Source organism: Gopherus evgoodei, chromosome 13 (assembly GCF_007399415.2).
Source record: "Gopherus evgoodei ecotype Sinaloan lineage chromosome 13, rGopEvg1_v1.p, whole genome shotgun sequence".
Classification (NCBI taxonomy): domain Eukaryota; kingdom Metazoa; phylum Chordata; order Testudines; family Testudinidae; genus Gopherus; species Gopherus evgoodei.
The window spans coordinates 4687156-4707944 of record NC_044334.1 but is presented as its reverse complement, the minus strand read 5'-3'; the positions used below and the strand labels follow the sequence as shown (position 1 = coordinate 4707944).

Here is a 20789-nt window from a genome sequence, read left to right as displayed (position 1 = left end):
CTGGGGGTGCAGACTCCGGGGATGAGGGGTTTGGGGTGTAGGACGGTGCTCTGGGCTGGGACCAAGGGGTTCTGAGAGCAGGAGGGGGATCAGAGCTGGGGTAGGGGGCTAGGGTGTGGGGGAGTGAAGGATCTAGCTGGGAGTGTGGGCTCTGGGGTAGGGCTGGGGATGAGGGATTTGGAGTGCAGGAGGGTGCTCCAGGCTGGGACTGAGGGGTTCGGAGGACAGGAGGGGACCAAGGCTGGGGAAGGGGGTTGCGCCACGGGTGTGGATCGAGGTGCAGGCTCCAGGCGGTGCTTACCTCTAGCAGATCCCAGAAGCAGTGGCATGTTCTCTCTCCATCTCCTACATGGAGGTGAGGCCACACTGCTCTGTGCGCTGCCCGTCCGCATACGCCAGCCCAGCAGCTCCCATTGGCTGTGGTTCCTGACCAATGTGAGCTGCGGAGTTGGCACTTGGGGTGGGGGCAGCATGCAGAGCCACTGGCTGCCCATACACGGAGAAGCCAGAAAGGGGACATGCCGCTGCTTCTGGGAGCCGTGTGGGGCCATGGCAGGGAGGGAGCCTGCCTTAGCCTTGCTGCACCGCCTACTGGACTTTTAACGGCCTGATCAGAGGTGCTGACTGGAGCTGACAGGGTCCCTTTTCGACCGGGAGTTCCCTACACAGGCCTGTCTTTTATATAGCCCAAGCCTGATTTTCACATGACCTACAGGTCACACCACCTCCATTTTCCCCACCTGAGGAGGTGAGTGGCTCTTGTCACAGGTGGGGCTGAAGTCCATCTCCCCTTGTGGGGCCCGCCACTCTGGTCAACCACCAAAGCACAAGCCTCTACCACATGAAAAGAGTAACTCCATATGTAGGTAGCAGTGGTAGGGCTATTATCCTGAGTGTGGGCCAGCTCCTTGAGAGTAACAACCTTTGAACCTTGGTGCAAGTCCATGCCTTGCAATAGACTAATAACAATAATATCTTGCTCTTATCTAGCACTTTTCATCTATGGATCTCGAAGTGCATTACAAGGGAGGGACAATCTGATTATCCCCATTATAGGGATGGGAAAACTGAGGCATGGAGAGGAGAATTGACTTGCTACCAGGCCAAGGGCAGAACCAGGAATAGAATCCAGGACTTGTGGGTGCCAGTCCAGTCTGCTATCCACTGGGCAACACTACCTATGTGACCACGGGCAACTCACTTAGCCTGCCTGTGCCTCAGGTCCTCCTCTGTACAATGGAGCAAACAGCCTGGCTCTGCCTCACAGGGATCTTGTGCAATAAATACAGTAACAATTATGAGGCACTCAGATATTGCAGTGAAGGGGGCCAGATGAGTCCCTAAGATGAAAGGTGGAGGAAGACAGCGCTCACCCTTCAAAGAGGCCTTTTGTCTGGAATGCTACGGAGCCAAAGATTAAAACAAAAGGCCGAGCTGGCATTTCCTTATTTCCCAGTAAGTCCCGAAGGCATGAGGGCGTCCCTTATCAACGCAGCCTCCTGTGCAGCACACACAGCTGTAGCATTGCTCATTCTTCCCACAGCTGTGACCTCCGGGCCTAAGGAAGAGGGAGCGATTCTTCATGGCGAGAGAGAGATGATTTAATTTTCTTTCCTAGCATAATCCATGGCCTTTCCTCAGCAATGACTGTCAGTTTGGCCACACACAGGGCACTGGTTGTTTTTCTTTCCTGATCGAGCTATTGGCCTTTCTCTTGCCAGTGAGTTAAGGACACCCAACTTATGTCTTGTCAGACATGACTTTAATCTCCAGCAGGGTACCTAGGGCACACCATCCTCCTTGGCATGTGCCCTCTGAGCCAACCCCCAGGAAAGCCTACCCCTTGGGCCTACATTTATGCATCCAAATCATGTGTCTCTCTATGTAATGGCAGACCAGGAACTGCCACTGGTACCTTGTTCCCTATCATTAAAAGCAAACAAAGGAAAGGTCTATTTGGCTGGATATGAAAATGATCAATAGAAACAGGATTGTCTCGGTTTTTACTTTTCTCATAAGGATCTCTGCATCATTTCCAAGCATTGTATGCTCTATCCACTGCTCTAGCCAAGCATTTTATGCTCTATCCAGGCACTGGTCAGCGCAGACAGAACCTGGTGACTGGATTCTTCTTGTTTTCTGTGTGTCACTCTACTGCATAAACAGCCACAATGCAGGCTTCAGTCAGTGCAACTTCCCTAGCCAACGTGGTTCACCGTCGGCCCCAAGGAAGGAACCCCCCCTCAATGGCCGAAAGAGGAGCTCACTCTCCAGGGCCAATCCAGTTCTAGAGGCTGTGAGTGCCAACAGGGAGGGCATTTTAGGCCCCAGATCAGGAAAGGCATTTCAGGACCTGCATAAAGTGAGCTTAAGTGCTTTCCTGAATCAGTGCCATCACGCCACGATGGGTTTTTTCCACCGAGCTCTGAATTAGGTGACTGTGTATTTCACAGCAATACAAGGTGACATTTTGTACAGCCGAAATCTCTGTGAAAGCCCCTCTGCTGTTTCAAGCTTTGACATACAAATTCCCCACTGCCAACAATGGGATTTGACCAAGGTCCTGCTCTGCCCTGAGAAGGTGCTTGGGCCTCACCTGTCTGAGTGGGCTAGAACCTGCGATGGTCTGGAAGGGCTTGCTGGACCATAATGGTGATTTTCAATCACTCTTGGAACACTGAGAAGGATAAGGGGTGACGTGAGCAGCCTGTATCAGTTCCTACATGGGGAACAAACATCTGATAATGGGCATGTCAATCTAGCAGATAAAGGTATAATGGGAGATCCAGTGGCTGGAAGTCGAAGCTAGACATATTCTGGAAATAAAGTGCACGTTTTTAACGGTGGGGCTAAATAATGATTGGTACAATTTACCAAGGGTTGAGGTGGGTTCTTATCGAGACTGGGTGGTTTTCTAAAAGATCGACTCTAGCTCGAACAGGAATTAATTCAGGGAAGGCCTACCGCCTCTGTTATGCAGGAAGTCAGAACAGATGATTGCTGTGCTCCTCTCTGGCTTTACAATCTATGAACCTCTCACTCAACAAGTGACTTCTATGCCTGTTGAATCGAACGGGCCAGACTGTGACCTCGGTCACATCGCACTGTGGAACTGGCCTGACTCTGCTCACTGCAGTGCCCCAGATCTACACCAGTGTGAGTGGCAGAGGAATCTATATCCACCCGTCTAAAGGGAGCTTATCACTGTGGCTAGAATACCAATGCGGCTCCCTGGCTGAGCAAACGCAGTGGGCATGTAAGCCACTATTGGAATGATCTGAGCTACCGCGTGTGGAGGGGACGAGACCTTGCTTAGCCTCTCCTGGCTCCTGCTTTTGTTGAATACAGCTGCTGATCCTTTCTTTCTCTCCTGGTTGCAGCTGTGCTTTTCACCAGCCTGGGCTGAAGGCTCTTTAAAATCAGTATTTTGTTCCATGACATTAATTTTATGATATCCCTGGAGTGGTTCCAAAGCAAAGTTTTATGTGATATGATTACACAAGGTGAATTGTCCTGTATCTGTTTAATGAAACAGATACTGTCTTTAATGATTCTTTGGGGAATTAAATACAGTTAAGCTATTAATCAGGCATTGGTTCCTCAAGGAGGACAAGAGGAAGGAGCACATACCCAGAGCTTTTATGCATCATAAGATACATGTGTATTACAGTTTCAGCAGAATCACAGCTTATTATTGGTGTTTCATCATCCTTTTTATCACCTGATTTTAATGTGGGGATCAATTAGCGAGAGACTTTGGGAATAATTGAAAGATTTTTAGGCGAGAGCACATGGAGTCAGCCTAGGGACCAGATGGCTAGTTGAGCTAATTGAGGATATTACCAATCACCAGCCAAAGGCCTTTGTGGAACTTTATCGACAAGGACCACTGTCATTTCTTTCAGAGCCATTTTGCTGAACTACTCCTGGTGTTGAAGATTAGCAAACACCACATTTGGGATCTCTCTCTCTCTCTCTCTCTCTCTCTCTCACACACACACACACACACACACACACACACACACACACACACACACACACACACACACACACACACACACACACACAGAGCCCATTTTCATTTACAGTTGTGTCCAAGGGAAAATTTGAAACTATAAAGTCAACCTCAAAACTCAGTCCTGTGATTAGACAGCCTGTTCGCATTCAATTTCAGGAGTGACAGGTGGTAATAGCCACCTTGATTAAGCCCAGAAAGCCCAAGTAGCTTGAAGAAATGCAGAGTCTAGGCTGATTAAATGCCCGGAGGAGAGGCGGGGACTTGCAGTGGTTGCCACTGACAGTAAAAGTGAAAAGAAGGCAGGCATTACCTTGCCTCAGTAGCTGAGATTTCCAGCTCATGTGACATTGTTGTCATGGAAATCATACCATTTCTGTGTACAGAAAGTGCATCAGCCCCATTGACTTTAGAAACAAGCAGCATCTCAGCAGAGTTGAGGGAAGCTACAAGGGGGAAAGATACTGGGATACAGAAGAAAAGTATCAGACTTAGAACCAGTTTTAGGAGGTTTTGGTAAAGATCGATCTGGCAAGGTGAGCAAGGTTACGTGATGCATATGACATGCATGAAGTTTGCATGCTGTATGGAAAGACTCCTCCTCAGCACTGAGGCAGGACCGAATAAACCTAGACTATCCCTGACAGGTCTTTGTTCAACCTGTTCTTAAACACCTCCCATGATGGGGATTCTGCAGCCTCCTTGGAAGCGTATTCCAGAGCTTAGCTACCCGATAGTTAGAGTTTTCCCAAATATCTAACCTAAATCACCCTGGCTGCAGATTTAGCCCATTACTACTTGTCCAACCTTCAGTGGACATGGAGAACAACTGATCACCATCCTCTTTAGAACAGCGCTTAATGTATCTGAAGACATATCAGGTCTCCCCTCAGTCTTCTTTTCTCAAGACTCAACATGCCTGGTTTGTTTAACCTTTCCTCGCAGGTCAGGGTTTCTAAACCTTTGGTCATTTTTGTTGCTCTCCTCTGGACTCTCTCTAGTCTGTCCACGTCTTTCCTAAACTGTGGTGCCCAGATTTGGACACAGAGGCCTCACCAGTGCTGAGCTAAGTTCCCCCACACATCACCTCCATATCGGTGCACATAACAAAATTAATTCCACACATGGATGTAAAAAATTATAGGGATCATTGATGCTGAGTAGAGCAGGACAACTAGCTCCCATGTCTTACACACGACACCCCTGTTAATACACCCTAGAATGGCATTAGCCTTTTTCACAACTGCATCATGCTGCAGACTCATATTTGGTTTGTGATCCACTATAATCCCCAGATCCTTTTCAGCAGTACCACCACCTAGCTAATTATTCCCCAATTTGTAGCTCTGCATTTGATTTTTCCTTCCTAAGTGAAGCACTTCGCACTTATCTTCACTGAATTTCATCTTATTTATTTCAAATCAATTCTCCAATTTATCAAGGTTATTTTAAATTTGAATCCTGCCCTTTACGGTGCTTTCAACCCACCCTCCCCTTCCAGCTTGGTGTCATCTGCAAATTTTAAATCATCTTCATCATCATCTTCATCATCATAATTTGCACACTTCTCCTGCCTGTTGTTGAAGATCTCTGTTTTTTACAGTGGGGCCAGGTACAGAGGGTTTTCCCATATGCATATGCTAAGATGTTCAAACTGGATAAGGATTTGGATGCCTGATTTTCATTCACATGAATGGGAATGGGGTGTGGAAATCTCAGCCATAGCATGGATCAGATTTTTGCCCCACATCAGAGTGTTCATTAATTATGCCTTGTTGTAGCCTGGCAAGTATAACCAGTATAATTCATATCCCCTTTTTGCAGAATGAGCTGAGACACAGGTCACTGGCCCAAGCCTACGCGGTGAGCAAGCCATACCGCGGTGCCACTGCTGGTCTCACTTTAAGGCTGGAAGGGAGGTATGAGCAGCACAAGGCTGACATTTCAGAGAGTCTGTCCTTCTGTACAGGGAAGCTTCTGTGTGTCCTTCTGGGAAAACGAAAGGAACGCAAACTGACTGCAGGAAGGGAGAAAACAAGCCAGGTTATTTGATACCTACATTTCCTGTCAGACCCTCTCTCTCACTTGTCCCTCCTCCTTATGCTTGTTGGGGAAGAGAAGCTGACACATTTCAGACAGGGCTGGGGGAAACTTCCCAGTGCAAAGGTCTAAGACCATATGTCCCTTCGTCAGCCTGAGGCAGGGTCAAGAACACAGTCTAGTCCATAACACCGCATTGATATGTTTATAGAGACTCCAGCCTTCCAGCTATTCCTGCCCCATCCCCTTGGCATAAGCCTCAGCCCCCTCCAATTCTTCCCCCCACTACTGGCTCCAGGACCTCCTCCTCACTGCCCCCAGGATTGGAACAGGCTCCCAGACCCACTTAACATGAGTGCCAATGCTTCTCCCCCTCAACCCCAAAGATCTCACCCTGTAATGAAGTACTGATGTTGTAGCTCCCACCTACATTAATTGCACCCTTCCTGTCTGTACACTTAGACCAAGTCCTGCATGCCTTCCCTGCTTGAGAGCTGGGCTGGACTGACCCATCACTGGGCCCTAGGCAACCACAGGGGTCACAGTGCCACTCAGGTTTGGGTCTTCTCCCCCCAAATTTGGGGCATAGGCACCTTCTTAGTTTGCCTGTGCATCAGTCCAACCCTGCTTGAGAGGTCTCTTTGACGTCCAACAGAGCAGGATTTGACCGTTGCTTTGTAATCTCATTGGGTCAGGGGCTGAATTCTTTGTTCTGATAGGGGAACTGTTACTCTTGCAAAGTGCCTCCATATTATTAATGATATTACTAATAGATAGATTGGTAAACAAGAGACCTACATTGTGCCTAGTGCCTTCACACATGCTGTGACTGATACTGTTGTTAATGGATTTCCTTTGCTTCTCGCAGAATGGCCAGAGTTCGTCAAAAATTATGCCCCCTGGTGGGCCACTCACACCCTGGACTGGTTGAAGTATGGCAAAAATGTCCTTGTGGTGCATTTTGAGGACCTGAAGAGAGATCTCTTTGTCCAACTGAAGAGGATGGTGAGCCTCCTGGGCACCAGGGTATTTGAGGACAGACTCCTGTGTGTCGAGGGCCAAAAAGATGGAAACTTTAAGCGCTCCGGGCTGAGGAAACTGGAATATGACCCCTACACACCCGAGATGAGAAAAACGATCAGCAGTTACATTAAAACTGTGGACATGGCTCTGAAACTCAGAAACCTCACAGGGGTCCCAGATGACTATTATCCAAGATGATGAAGATGACACTTGGGGGAACTGACTCTAACCAGAACAGAAAGGCTTGGTTTTCCCAGCCAGTACCTAGTTCCACCCAGTGGGTGGCTTTCTTTGAATTATCCATCTGCTGCTATTAGCTGTTAATGAATTCCCTGCATGAGAAAAAAGAATGGTCACCAGTCACCGCTGAGAAGACGCCTTGGCAAACACATCAACGAGTCTAAATTCTTTGGGGATTGTGCCATTGTGAACTGGCATTTGCGACATGAAAACCTTCACCGCTGCTGTCTTTACCATTTTCTCTCTCTTATAGTGTGGGGTGTGTTTTGCGTTCTCTGTCAGACTTTACAAAATAGTGAACAATGCTCACAAATGGCGGGAAGGAGAAGCAGCCTCCGATTTCCAGTCTGAAATGGGGCTGAACAGAGACATGGCATTTAAAATTTGATCTGATGTTATTTACGGTGATCCATTCATTCCTAATAACATAACTTTATTTATAATCTTCCTTGGAGTTTGGGGGTAATGCTAATGCTGCAGATTAACAGTAAAACTCACTGTGCATTTCCTGGGCCTAATTCAGCTCTCAGGCCCTGATCCAGCAAGGCACTTTAGCACATATTTAGCTGAAGCATGACTTCTGAACCTGGGGGTCGCGAACCCTGAGTGCCAGGGGTCAGGACCATCTGGATTTTCTTAGATCACTAAGTAGGAGGGAAGTCCTGACCGAATGAGATGGGCATCGGGGGGAGAGGAGTATGACAGAAGCTGAGAACCACTGACTTCAGGCATCTGCTTGACTGTAAACTGTAAACACAGGAACAGTCTAATCCCTTGCTACTCCCTTTCTCCAAGTTAAGCATGTGCCTAAGTGCTTTGCTGGATCAGGGCCACGGTTACATGAGTCTAAATATGAGGAACAACACTGGAGTCACTGGAGTTACACTGGCTTAAAGACAAACCAACCTACATCCCAGCTGTATTGTCCTCCCCACCTCCTCCTGCATAAGGCCTTGCATGTGCCGGCTGATGCTGATCATCTCATCGGCAGCAAATGTGTCCGGGCCTGGACAGGCTCCTGTGCTGGCTGATGACATTCTTGTCACAGAATCCCAGACAGGACCATTATCTTTAGACAAATATTTGCTGCTTCATCGGTGCAAGGTCACCACACGCCACGTCCATTTGCCCTCCTCGCAGACGCCAGCTCTCTCCTCTGGCAAGCCAAGGTCTTCCTCAAGCGCTCACAGCTGACCCATCCCCTGGTGCTGACAATCATCCACGGGTGGGGAAGTAGTTACAGGGGCTGCATAGCACTGAAGCTGTCAGGCTGATTAGATCCCCCTGCACGCTCATTTGACATTCCTTGCCTCTGAAAATTGGAACAGGAAGAAGGAGAGGAAAAAACGATGCTCAAGAGGGAGAGGTGGAGGTCTGGGTCCTCCATCCCTGCCCTCCAAAGCGCAGAGGGGTAACGTCACTGTCCTTTGGAGGATTACAAATGAGTGAATGGTGTTGGGGCTGGGCACCAAGTGCTAGGGAGCTATTGAATTTGGACCTGAGCCTCATGTTGACCAGAGTCTGGGGTCCCCAGATTTGAGGTCCTAGTTCAGTGTGTCCAAGCTGTGAAGTCTGGATCTAGATCTGAATCCAAACTCCCTTGAAATTCAAGGGGGAAGGATGGTTCAGACCCCAGTGTCTGGATTGGGCCAATCTATGCTTATCATGCATCAGGTACCCATCTGGATCGAGCTCCACAGCACAGCAAGAGCAGACGGGATGCGGCCCTTCGTTAGCTGAATTGTAATTGAAACTCTTGCAGCCGAGTAGCTCCTACTCTAGCTGTTTGCAGCCTTTTAAAAAGCCCTTCATCTCTGGAGAGGCAGCAAGGAGGCTTTCGCAGTCAACAAGATAAGAGCAGCCGTTCTTATTCAGCCTGCTTGACTCTCCTTGGCTCCCACTCCTCCCAAAGCCTGCTGCTCTGCCGAGTTTGCCGTTGCTCCTCCAACCTGTCATTTGTTCTGCAACAAGGATGTTGCCCCATTTTCCATTGGCTGTCGCCGTGCCCTTGTGCACAAGAGAACGAGGAAAGGGCTGGAGGGGTTTAGGGAGAAAACCCCGAGGCTGAGCTGTTTAGATGGCTAAAATCATGAGCAAATTACTCCAGCTGGAAACAATTCAGGACCATTCCTCGCAACCCACCTCCACCCCCACTCAAACACTCACCCATGCCCACATCAAGAGGGGGCTGTGACAGACAGTCTGTAGCCTCTGAGTTCTTGCTGCGAAAAAAAGGAGTCAAAAACCAAAGGATTTGTGTGTATTTCAGTAAGGTATAATTTTGCAAAGCCGATGTTCCTAGGAGCTGCATGTGGTCCCGCAACAAATTCCAAACCACCAGTTCAATGCTTCACCGCAGTTCAGTTCCCACACCCGGCCAACATCATCTGCAAGTCCCCTTTGGGTGTAGATGCAAAAGCCATATATTGTACTCAGCCTTTTTCTATAGCTAGTTACTTGACAGTTGGCTTTTAACTCTTGCTCTTGATAGAAATAAGTGCACAGTTCTATAGATATCTCTATATTCCAGGAAAGCAAAGTAAACTACATTGAGAAGAGGAAAAATTTAAATAAATATATTTTTTTAACATGTCTGAGGAAAAGACATAGCCAAATGGAAAGTTACAGCAATACCAGGGCTGCGGGGTTTGCTTTCATTGGGTTTTTTTTTCCTTCCTGATTTCTCTTTTCTTTGGCTGTTTAGTCATCTAGGTCCAAGTAGAAGCCTTAGCTTACAGGCCGGGTCTCATCTCTGAATGTATTTTGTAAGGAATAGCTACAGTGTTTTTAACTCTTTCTTTAGCCAATCATTCGAGGTTTTCTGGGAGATCAGACGCCTGTCTCCTGATAGAGAAAGCAATCTGGTTTCCCTTTCCTTCGTTTGTGGCAGTCCCGGGGCTGCCAACCTCTGCCAGAGCAATCCTCAGGTTAATGCCTATTAAACGAGAGTTTTGTTGATATTCTGCAGTGTGCTGGTATGTGTTTTGCAGAGCAGCTCGACACACACACAGACTCGAGCCCAGGGACACAGAGATGTCACCCACCAAGACAGCTCAAAGGCAACTGTCAGGCATGGATGATATTGCCCCCCAAATGGGCTAGGTGCTTCACAGAGCAAATCCACAGACGTGACATGGTTTCCTGACCAAAGAGCTGACAATCTCATCGTTGACGAAAGCAGCGAAGAGGAGGGGATGCAGCAACCGGTGGAAAGCAGGGAGCAACAGGGGATGGAGCAAAGGGCCAGGGTTACAGGCGTGCGCTCCCTTGCCTATACAAACCTGGGAAAATCACAATGTTACTGCTATATTTATGCCTCTTGTGGGAGACACAAAATAAGTGGTGCTTTAGGAAGGCTCTGAATGAGAAAAAAAGGGAGAGATTGGTCAGAATATTACATGTGCAAGGGGCAAAGGTATGGGATTGGGAGAAAAATTGTCTCTCTCTCACACACACACACACACACACACACACACACACACACACACACACACACACACACACACACACGACACACACTCACGCACACAGTCTGCAGCTTAAAAGCCCCCAAAGCAGGCCCCTCGAGTTTTCCTGTGCAAACACAAATCATCTGGTGAAGTTCAAGGATGCGTTACCTTAGTGGGACCCAGCCCCAGAATCTCCCAAGTTTTGCCAGTCTTGGGGCAAGCACTCTGCTCCTCGGGTGGCGATGCAAACGGAACAATCCCTCTCTCCCACGGGAACATTCTGCCTTCATTATGGACGCAACGTCCTTGGAGAGCCTCATGGGCCAAGTTCAAGAGCAGCCTTGCCTAGAGCAGATCAGTTCTGCTGTCATGAGCAGATGCTGCTAAGAACAAGCTGCCAGGACAACGAATTCTAACAGGGGCAGCCAGGAGAAGGCAGAGTGAAAGCAAAAGTAACACCTCCCTATATAATAAAAACAGAGCGAAAATAGCAGGCTGGCATTTAGCATCGAAGTCTGCATATGTAGCTGGAAAAGAGAAATAAATGACAAGCTGGAGAGCTGACAGCACAGTCCTAAAGTGGCATCCAGAGAAATCTTCTCCAGGGTGACCCGTAGTAAATCTATAGACAGTAGCTCCATACATAGCCATGTAAAGGCAGATGTCAACACCCAGAAGTCGACAAACCAAAAATCGCCAAAGGGTGTTCATACTTGCTCCCTCTGTCGACAGATCAAGGCCACATTGGGGGCACCATCATTGCCAGTGTGAGCAATGCACTGTGGGTATGTATCCCACCCTGAGCGTTGGGGGAAGGCGGAGCTAGTTGCTGCCCACCTGGGGAGGATTCCCTCCGAGTTCTCCCACAGCCTCCTCAGCTACCAGGAGCGGCATCCTGAGTCTCTCCTCCGCCTCCCTGCAGCAGCAGTCTGCCTGCTGCTGTATTCCTGTGCAGGGCACAACAGGAGCGCTCCAATGATTTGCTCTTTGTTCCCCAAAGGTAGCAGCGCACTCAGCTGCCAGATACTTCCCGGAACTTGGAAAGCGGAGGGGTGCATGCCTGCGGGGCAGCCGAGATCAAACCAGTGAGCAGAGCGGTCACGGCAGGCATTGTGGGATACTGGGGGAAGCCAGTTCTGTCCACAAAACAAACAGCAGAGTCTGCACTGACTCTTTGTCCACCATAAAGGGAGGGGAAAAGAAAAACGGCTCTCAGACGGGTGGACGTTTTTTGTCGCCAAACCCGGGCATTTTTCCCGACAAAAGTCTCACTGCCGTGTGTACGCTCTCACTGGTCTGTTGCCAAAAGGCAGTTTTTGGTGACAAAACTTGGTAGTATAGACAAAGCCTGAGTGAAAGGCTAAGTGCTAGTAGCACTGGAGCAGCAGGAGTGACTGGTACGCTTGAGATGCTACTTGCGATATCGGGATCATTCTAAGTCACTGGAAAAAATCCTGCAAAACAATATCCCAATGCTTCCAGAGTTTGCGCAATCTGGTAACTCACCAGCGTGCTTCTGTTGAGTTCTATGGACAGAGCAGACTTAGCTGCCAGGGCTGCTGGAGACATGGCATCCAAGCTACTGGTAATACATATAGCACTATAGTAGGGGGGAAGCATCATCTAAAAAAGGTCATCCTGCATACAAGGTGGACACCAACGCTCCCCACCTCGCCCTCTCCCGAGCAGTCCTGCACACCCGTGTTTGTAGATCCCTGTGGCAGATGAGCATCAACGTCATCAAAATTATAACAACTGATTACTTGAGCCTCACAAGCCCTTGGGCTTGGAGAAGCCCTCAAGAGTTGCAATGAACAGCTCAGCTTCTAGAGTCGACAAATTGCACCAGGAAACTCATGAGAATCAGCTTTTGGGTCATGCGTTTGGTCCTTCTTGCTTCTTGTTAGGATGAAAATACCATCAGAACAGCCTTTCCTTGCGTTACTTTGACACCTTGCACCTCCAAACTTAGATTTGCAACAAAACCCTAATTCAGGCAAGTTTTGCGTGATGTTCAGTTGCACCACAAAAGTTCTGCTGAGCTTTAGTCTGTGGATGAAATGTTGCTTAGATTCAAGGATGGGCGCATTATGAGTGTATAAAACTAATTGGCTAGAGAGATAAACCACCCCTTTTTCCTGGCAAAATATGCCTGCTTTTATTTTTGGCACAAAATATTGCCCAGTTTGTGTTAGCTGAGAGTGCTATGCAGAAGAAGAGTTAAGCTTTACAGACTTCAGTGCTGCAGGTCTTTGAACAGGCAGAGAAGGTTAGCACAACGCATTAGGTCAGTCACAAAGTTCTCTCTGTCCGTACTGTACAGCGTGACCCTTCTAAACTGCCTGTTCCCCCTGACGGTTGCCACCAGAGTTATTGGCCTGCAACCCAGGCCCTCCTGGTACTGGCTCACCCTGTAATAAAATCCTTTCCACTGATGTTCTTGGAAATGGAGTGAAAACCCCAAGACCCAAATATACAGAGCTCCTCAGGCTGCACAGTGAAAGCTCCTTAGCAAAGCTATTAATGGCCCTACACGTGAGCCAGCAGTTTACAACGGGAATCAGACTCAATGGTGCCTTGAGTGAAATTGAGAAAATTACCAAGCTAATCATTTAATTACAGCTTGGCAAGAAAGTCAAGCCAGGGTAACGCTACAGACAACCCCCTTCGTGACAGGCCTGTGGTCTGTTACCCGGGCTGGGCTGTGTCGTCCCACATCAGCAATGCCTGCAACTCAGCTGTGCCAAGAGCAAGAGTTTCAAGGAACACGCAGCCGTCCTTGTAGCCGCATGAATGGGGTTTCGTTGGGCTCGCCCAGAAAGAACCACAGCATAGGCCCGAAGGACACAGGTTCTTTATGCCCAACAGCAAACTTCTCAATGCTCTGCTTTGTCAGAGCGAAATGCCTTTGCCCACAGACAGTGGGGTGTTATGCTGTATGGCAGCACTTCAAGATGGAATGAGAATTTGGGAGAGTGAAGGCTCCAAGTAGGAGGTTTTACTAGCTTCTCTGACTATTCCCCCCGCAAACATTTTAGGATTCACAAATTAAGTTTGAGTTTTAAATGACAGATCCCCATCTCCCTCTCTAGGATGCCAGGGGAAGATGCAAGTAACCCCCCAATTCCTTCTCACAGAGAACCCCAGCTCCCACTTCTCTCACTGCTGGTGTCTTCTAAGGGATGAGGTCACCAGTGACCTATCACCCTCTCGCCAATCCTCTTGTCCTGTCTGTCCTGGTGGTAGGAGCTGGCCAGGAGTCCCAGGCACTTTTCCCCCTCCAATCTATGGATCTTCTTGGGGAAAAAAACTTCTCAGGACAAATTCTTTACATAGAGAGTTTCTTGTATTATTGTTCCTAGATATAAGCCACTGGTAATAAGAACACATTATAAACATAAATAGCTCCTTCGTGCTATTTTTATTACCCCTGGAATATCCTTAAAGCGAGGGCTATTCTGTTGCATCCTCTAGGTTTAAAGCCAACTGATTTGCTAAGAACATTATTTCCATTCTCTGTATAATTATGTCCATGAAATAAAGTTCTGGACTTGGTGGAATTTATTTCTTTTCTCTTTGTCTATCGCCCTCTCATTTTCAATTCTTTAAATCCTGATTTGTAGTGATGTACTCACCACAATAAAAATATATGCAGTGCATGGCTTATTCTGACAAGTATCATCCTGCAACAGATAAAATTCCAATAAACCCCACTGGAAATAATAAAACAGAGAAAGGAAGCTAATCTCAGAGATAAAAGAATTAAGAGTCAATATCCCATGCATAAAACATACTCTGTGCTTAGTTTTCAATCTAAACCTTATAATCCCCTTTGATTAGAAATATAGGGGATTGGTAAATGGATACAATTCTAGCTCTCTCTCTACCACTGTCATTTGGGTGTCAAGGATCAGAGATGAGTCTAGGAGGCCCATAAGATTCATGGGTTCATAGATTACAAGGCCAGAAGGGACCATAATGATCATCTAGTCTGACCTCCTGTATAACACAGGCCTGAGCATTTCTCCCAGAGATTCTCGCTGCAAGCCCATAACTTCTCGTTGAACCAAAACAGACCTTTACAAAGACACTCAGTCTCCGTTTCAAGACTTCCAAGTGATGGAGGATTTACCCCTCTTGCTGGGTAAATTGTTCCAATGGTTAATTAAACTTATCATTAAAAGATTGCATCGTGCTGTGAGTCTGGATTTGTACCACTCTCTCCATTGTAATTTAAATACTCCCGTCACCTTCGAATCTGGGCACAATAGGTGAGATTTTCAAAAGGACCAGCATTGGCCAAATTATCCACTGCAGCATCTGACTTCACCCTTCCATCACTTCAATTCTCCCTGAAGGAGCCTCAGTCATCTACTTTTCATCTGCGTATTTCTATCACTCGGGCATGGGAAATTGCCAGCATTTGAGCAAGGCAGAGCTGGGACACATCAGCATATTGTTTCATAAGGTTACCAGAACTAAGAGGATCTGGTCACATTCAAACCTCACAGGATTCTTTGCTGCTTATTCAAACCTTGCAAGTTCCTACCCGCAATGAACCTGAAGTTGGAAACTTCTGAAGTTCACCCAGTGCTGTAGACTGCTTTGCTGCCTGTGTCTCTGCTTTCGACAGATCTTGTTCAGGCTCAGGTCAGGCTGTGTGCTTGTGCTCACCAGGCTCTGTTGTGCCTTTCACATCACACCCCGAGCTTAGGTAAGCAGCTACCAGGAAAGAGAAATCAGATCACACATAGTCTGTATCCCCCGGTGGGCAGAAATCAGAGGAAATTGATAACACGCTGAGATACCATTTGAATGTTCGTTTCAAAATATTTTTAAGAAACAAGATGTATCATGCTTCACAGGCCGCATTTTCTGAAAGCCCAGAAGCAGAACCTGTAGCAACCCTCATGGCTGAGAAGAGAAAGGGCTCATTTGTAATGAATACAAAGGGGATACTTCATTAAGGCTAAGGGACTTGAATAAGCCCTGCTCTTTTCTATGACCCAACGCAACCCCTGTGCTGCCTAGCATCACCGCACCGGATCGCTGTACCTCTTGGCAGGCAAGGAAGGGACTTCTGATACACTGTAGCACCTTGTAGGGTAACCATCTTTAATGAGACGTCTGTCTCCAAGATGAGACACTGACACCGTGGAATCAAACAGGCGACTACTGTCTCTTTGCAGACCCATGCTCTGTATGTTTAAAAATACACACTGCAGCCCCCCTTGGTTTACACAGTCTAAATCACTGGATAAATAAGGAGAAATGTTTTAACTGTGAAGGTAAATATAAACCATTGGAAGCACTGACCTCGGCACACAGTGATTTCTCTCATCACTTGATGTCACGGAGTCACCGGGCGATGCTCTGGGCCATAGGCAGGGCGAGGGGCTTCACCCCAGGGAACTTCACCCAGGTTCCACAGTCCCTCAGCATCTGGGGCTGCACCACCACAGTTCTCTCTGTCCCAGGGTCTCGCCCCTGCAGGCGTGTTTCCCCACTGACCCCTGGGCAGCCCCCTATGTCTCTCTGCTCCACCATCACCAGTCCACGCTGCTGCTGCTTCTCCTGCAGCTTTTCCTCGGGCTCTTGCTTTCTCTCACGGTCCCCTCGCTCTCTCGGGCTCTGCTCCCATCCCATCCGTCTCCAATCTCCTGATGGGGAACCCAATCGTGAAGACCCTCGTCTGATTGGGGACCAGACTCCCGGGGATGCCTGGCTGATGCTCCAGCTGTTCTCAGATCCTCTTGTAGCCCCATCTGGGCCAGGAATCTGCTCCTCAGAGCGGTGCTTCTCCTTCAACTGCACGATTAACTGTGCCTTGCTGAATTTCCCCATGTGTAACCCTCTCTTTGTGCACAGGATCACAATGTCCTTCTCAAGGAGATGGTGATAGACCATCACTTCACCGTTCCCAAGTGGCTCTGGACTCACAGGCCTGTGTGCTCTTGGCTCCCCCATGGTTTCCAGGAAGAACCCCGGGTCTGCCAGCCCTTCTCGTGATCACCACCTCTTTGCCAGGGTCGAGCTGCAGACTCCTCCGCCCCTGGGACTGCTCCTGCAATCCCCAGGGGAACCCTGCTACTGCAAAAATCCTTCTCTCTCCCAGGGTCGAGCGGCAAGCTCCTCCGCCCCTGAGACTGCTCGCTGCAGTCCTCAGGGGGACCCCGTTACTCCAACAGTCCTTCTCGCTGGTCACACACTCCCAGAGGTTAACTGCCTCCTGAAACCATCCCTCTCTGAGCCTTCAGCACGCCTGGTCCTCATTATCCCTCCTTTGTTTTACTGCTTCCCAGTCACTTACTGCAAGCAGGGCAATTCACGGGGTGCAGTACATCCCACCGCTGCCACCAGTTGTCACGGAGTCACCGGGCGATGCTCTGGAACTGCTCCCCACCAAGCCAGTCAGGACTCTGGGGAGCCTCCTCTCCCTTGGAACAGACTTGTTCAGGGCAAGAAGCTCACACAGCTTCACCTCATGGGTCTCTCCTTGGAGCATTCAGCATCCTCTGCCCCTCCGTGCGCTTCCCACAGCGAGTCCACCCCAGCGGGGTCCTGGGGAAGCCACCGGGTTCTGCACCCCCACTTTGCAGTCAGACGTGACTCTCAGCCAGCCAGTAAAACAGAGGTTTATTCGATGACAGGAACAGGGTCTAAAACAGAGCTTGTAGATACAGCGAACCGGACCCCTCGGCTGGGTCCATTCTGGGGGGCAGTGAGCCAGACCCCCAGGTCTGCCCTCCACCCTTGACCCCAGCCAGCTCCAGACTAACAACCCCTCCCAGCCCCTCCTCTCTCCTCAGCCCCTTTCCCGGGCCAGGAGGTCACCTAATCCCTTTGTCTCCAACACCTTCAGCTGGCACCTTTGCAGGGGAGGGGCCCAGGCTATCAGTTGCTAGGAGACAGAGTGCCAGGCATTTAGGTGCACTGGCCCTTTGCTCTGCCAGATACTTAAGAACTGCCATGGGGACACTGAGGCACCAACACAGTACTCAGAGAAAACATTAAGAACTTTCCCAGTTCGTCACATCTGACATCTTTAAATTGAGATGGGACGTCTTTCTGAAACATACCATGCGGCTCAGCCAGCAGTAATAGCCTTGAAGCAGGAATCACTGGAAATCTATGACCTGTTATGCAGGAGATCAGACCAGAGAAACATAATGGTTCCTTTCTGGCCTTCAAAATCTGTGAATCCATAAATAAATGATCCTGCATTTTTACTTCCCCTTTTATACAAACATCTTCAAAATGCAGCACCAAAAAGAGTTCATGCTCAAAACACCTTGTGAGGCCAGATGCATGTGAAGGTCATTTCATTGCCGAAGAAACTGAGGCAGGGGGCGTAAGTGACTTGCCCAAGGTCATACAACAGAGGTGCTCCTTCTCTTCCTTGTTACCAGCTGAGAGGAAGATAACTGGGGGGCAGAACTGAAATGAACAAAAGCAGATAGTGTGAGCAACAAGGAAGAAAGCCAGTAATTCTCTGCAGAGAGCAAAAAATGCACTAGATCCTTTCCTGACATCGCTCTTTCATGAGAAGAGTTGCTGTAAGCGCTGCAGGAATGTGCTGCAATCACAAATAGGAGGGGACATGGCTATACAAGCACCCCATTAAGATGTGGTCTACATGCTATGAAAAAGTTTGAGCACACCCACCCTATAACGTAGCAGGGGCACAGCCAGAAACAGGTCCCAGGAATTCTGACTCCCAGAGACCTACACTAACCTGCAGGGGTTGCACAGTTTGTCCCAATATGGAGGATTTTGATCTTTGTTCCACCCCAGCCTTTCTAAGGAGGCTGTCTGCAAATATCTGGCCAAGTTACAGTTTCCCTGAGGTATTTAACATCTTACTGTCCTCAGCCTTCTCTGGAGCGAGTATCGCACATGTTACATGGTTGCTTATATTTGTGACACAATCTGGTGTTATTTCCTTTTGGCAAAACACAAGAGATCACCACACACAGCGTGCTGCCTCCCACTAGCAGTGCCGATCAATTTGAATTACAGAAACATTTATACTGTATGTAATATGGAGCCAACCAAACCATTCTAAACTAATCAGAACGTGGCAAGGTATATAATGGTCTCTAGTGTAAGTACTTATATGACTCCCATCACCATAGTTTCTGAGGGCCTCACAGTCTTTAATGTATCTATCCACATAACATCCCTGAGAGGTAGGACAGTGCTATTAAGCCTGTTTTACAGATGGGGAAACTGAGGCACAGAGCGGCTAAATTACTTGCCAAGAGTCACACAGGAAGTCTGCCCCAGAGCAGAAACTTGCACTAAGGTCTCCGAGTCCTAGGTTAGTGCTCTAATCCCTGGGTTGTCCTTCCTCTCAAAATACTACCTTGGTGTTTGACGATTTTACTTTGGAAACTTGGAAATTTTTGTAATCTGCAGGTTTCTTCATTGTTATGTAAGTTGCATGGCACCATGGGAATCACCCTATGACAATGTAGGTATACAGCAGCCACAACATGGTGCTAAGCTTTTGAGATGGGAACAGCATTGAGCCTAAAGATTGTTTCCTCTTGTTCTCTAATACTTTGGCATTAGTGCCACAATTTTTGCAATGGTGCCTATCCAGACAGAGCCTAGCCTTGCCTAGCCTGTGATGAAAGAGGCATTTCAGAAGCAGATCAGATATATTTCCAGATGACATAGAAAACCAAACCTTAAAGCTTGCACAATGACAGAAAAAGCCTCCGAATGCTAACAATATCATCTGCCTTTTTTTTTTTTTTTTTGTGGCTTTAAGGATCACAGAAGCTTAATTCATTTATTTCACCACAATTGCTTTTTGCAATGAAATTAAGCAATTTAGGTCCTTACCTCCTGGTAATTGCCTGTTGAACATTGGATTGCACATACACTGCTTCCGTATATTGGTGCCTTGCAGATGTTCCCGGGAAGAGCTGTGTCAGCACATTCCGATTCACCTCTTTGTGGGATCTTCTCACAAAGTATCTACCACCCCTCTTTCCATGCCATACGAGACCATAAGGCCCACCGCTTCAGATGTTACCTGGGATGCAACTCTGAAAAGAGACTCGGGTCAAAGTGGAGGGGGGAAAGAGGTGATCCTCTTTCAAGCTCCACCCACAAAATAAGCTCCACCCAAGCAAGTCCCCAGAATAAGACTCTGAGGACAGCAAATTGTGTAGATGTTCAAAATATGGCCCTGCAGACTCTGTGAGCTCCCCTGGGTGCCCCTCTGTGTGGTTTGAATATCCCCAGATGCTCTATTAGGCTTCTTCCAGGCCTACCCATTTGCTCCCACTCAACTGATTCTGTGTCGGATTGGCTCAAAACTGCAAGTGGGGAGATGATTTTTTTTCTAACAGCCGGAGCCACAAACTGGGGCTTGGATTCTCTTCTGTCTGCACTAGTCATGGGGATTCTGCAATTGGTGGCTCTATGGTGTTGAATCATGAGGGTCCGGGCCCCACAGATGAAGGACCTCTGCCATCTCTGCCCCACTGGCAGAACAAGTGATTGCCTATGTCAGCGAAGTACTCGCAGGCAGCAAAGCAGTGACTGACTCTTCATGTGGGCGGCTGCAGGCTGTGCCAGGGGCTGGCTTTTGGTAATTGGCCCTGTGTTTCTGGTTAGCCCAGCAGGGGCTAAACACAGTGAAAATCTGTTAGTTATTAGTAAGGTGACTGCTCTGACTTGGAGACACCTGGGGAGCAGATCCTGTATGGAAGGAGGGGCCATTTTTACCTAGACAATTTTCTGACCATGATCTAATTTTAAATAGCTCTGTGCAGCATCCCTATCCTGCTGACAGACTGTGTGTTGGCCTGCTAGGGTCAGGTCTTTGGGCCAGGGACCGGGAAACTGACTAGTCCATTTTCAGGAGCTATATAAATAAAATAAGAAGTAGCAGAAACAGCTGAGTGCCAAGCAGCCCCAGGTTGTCTTGTGTCCGAGAGGTTAGAGAAGCTCATGGAAATGAGTCACAGCAGTGAAGCGCGTGACTGGACTTCACTGACCCTGTTTGC

The 20789-nt window shown here is 48.2% G+C and overlaps 1 protein-coding gene across 2 annotated transcripts in view; it reads left to right on the top strand.

Annotated features, from left to right (window-relative positions):
* WSCD2 (WSC domain containing 2) overlaps window positions 1-10278 on the top strand; it is a 138807-nt gene extending 128529 nt beyond the window's left edge. For both annotated transcript variants that reach the window (XM_030583388.1, XM_030583389.1), the window contains one exon: window positions 6924-10278. In XM_030583388.1, coding sequence (XP_030439248.1) covers window positions 6924-7276 — 353 coding nt within the window. In that variant the 3' untranslated portion in view covers window positions 7277-10278. The remainder of the gene's footprint in view (window positions 1-6923) is intronic.
* The last annotated feature ends 10511 nt before the right edge of the window (window positions 10279-20789 follow it).